Source organism: Atta colombica, unplaced genomic scaffold (genome assembly GCF_001594045.1).
Source record: "Atta colombica isolate Treedump-2 unplaced genomic scaffold, Acol1.0 scaffold46, whole genome shotgun sequence".
NCBI classification, from domain to species: Eukaryota; Metazoa; Arthropoda; class Insecta; order Hymenoptera; family Formicidae; genus Atta; species Atta colombica.
The window spans coordinates 778,053-779,201 of NW_017259535.1; the positions used below are offsets into that span (position 1 = coordinate 778,053).

A 1,149-nucleotide genomic window follows, 5' to 3' on the forward strand; every position below is an offset into this window, starting at 1 on the left:
TTTTCGACATGGCATACTTGACTCTTTTTCAATGCTTTTTCCATTACTTACAATTTTTTTTATTACTAAAGATACATACATCTGCTTAGTATGTTCTTTAATGTCGAGCATTTCGATTGGAAAAAAAATTTGTTACAATATCTTCATTTTTATGAAAGTTAACAATTGAATTGAGTATGTCATACATCGATGTGTTATTTTTTGTAATTTAAAGGCTAGATAAATTTTACAAAAAGCGTAAGTAAATACATGTAATTATGTGAGATAAATTATACACATGAATACATGAAATATAATCTTACCGCAAAATAATATGGTTGTTCCGTCCAGGAAAATCACGTGTAAAATTACCTCTCATTGAAAACAGAGAAGTTCCCATCATCGCGAGTCTAACATTGGTACCGAAATCGGTTACTTGCACCGATTCTATCGCCAACGGCACATTTATACGTTGTTGATTAACGTGAAACTCCATGTTATAATACGTTTGATATATGTTATCCGATAAAGAGGACAAGTCTAGAAAATTAAATAAGCAAATGGTGTAACATTGTTACAGAGTCGCGATAAAAATTACAAACTTACACTTCAACCCCTCAACTATATTTGTTTCATTCCAATGAACGCACAATACTGTTTTTTCTTGAATACGTGTAATTATTTCTAAATGCATAGGGCCTTTCATGCGTTCGTCCAGTTTGAATTCTTTCAGAATATCTTTTATGTTCGTCGGGTTTTCAAAGGAAGTTGCTAATGAGTGGAAAATACCTTCCGCTTTGATATATAACTAATGTTGTATTAAAAAAGGATATTAAATTAGATCAATTAATATTTAAAAATAATGCAAATATTTTTGCTTTGGAAACTATATATATACTTACAGACACATGATTAAGATGCGTACCACTAGCATAATTATTTAAAGTTACGTATATTACTTCAGGAATATTCGTAGAAGGATTGGCTATGATAATGCCATGCAACATAGCACCAAATCTTCTTAAAGAATCTTGGTAATCAATCAAGTAATTACCAGTAATCATATATTCATTATTCGGTACTCGAAGTACCCGGCTGAATTGAGTCGCGATTTTGCTTCTGCAAATATCCAGTGGCAGCAATTAAGAATTAAACAAAAATATATATATA

At 30.6% G+C, this 1,149-nt stretch overlaps 1 protein-coding gene across 1 annotated transcript in view; it reads right to left on the reverse strand.

Moving 5' to 3' along the window:
* Positions 1–1,149, reverse strand: part of LOC108691351 — an 8,585-nt gene that overhangs the window by 3,480 nt on the left and 3,956 nt on the right. Inside the window, exons 11-13 of the mRNA XM_018199052.1 lie at positions 882–1,098; positions 586–787; positions 303–519 (exon numbers count right to left, since the gene is read on the reverse strand). Coding sequence (XP_018054541.1) covers positions 303–519; positions 586–787; positions 882–1,098 — 636 coding nt within the window. The remainder of the gene's footprint in view (positions 1–302; positions 520–585; positions 788–881; positions 1,099–1,149) is intronic.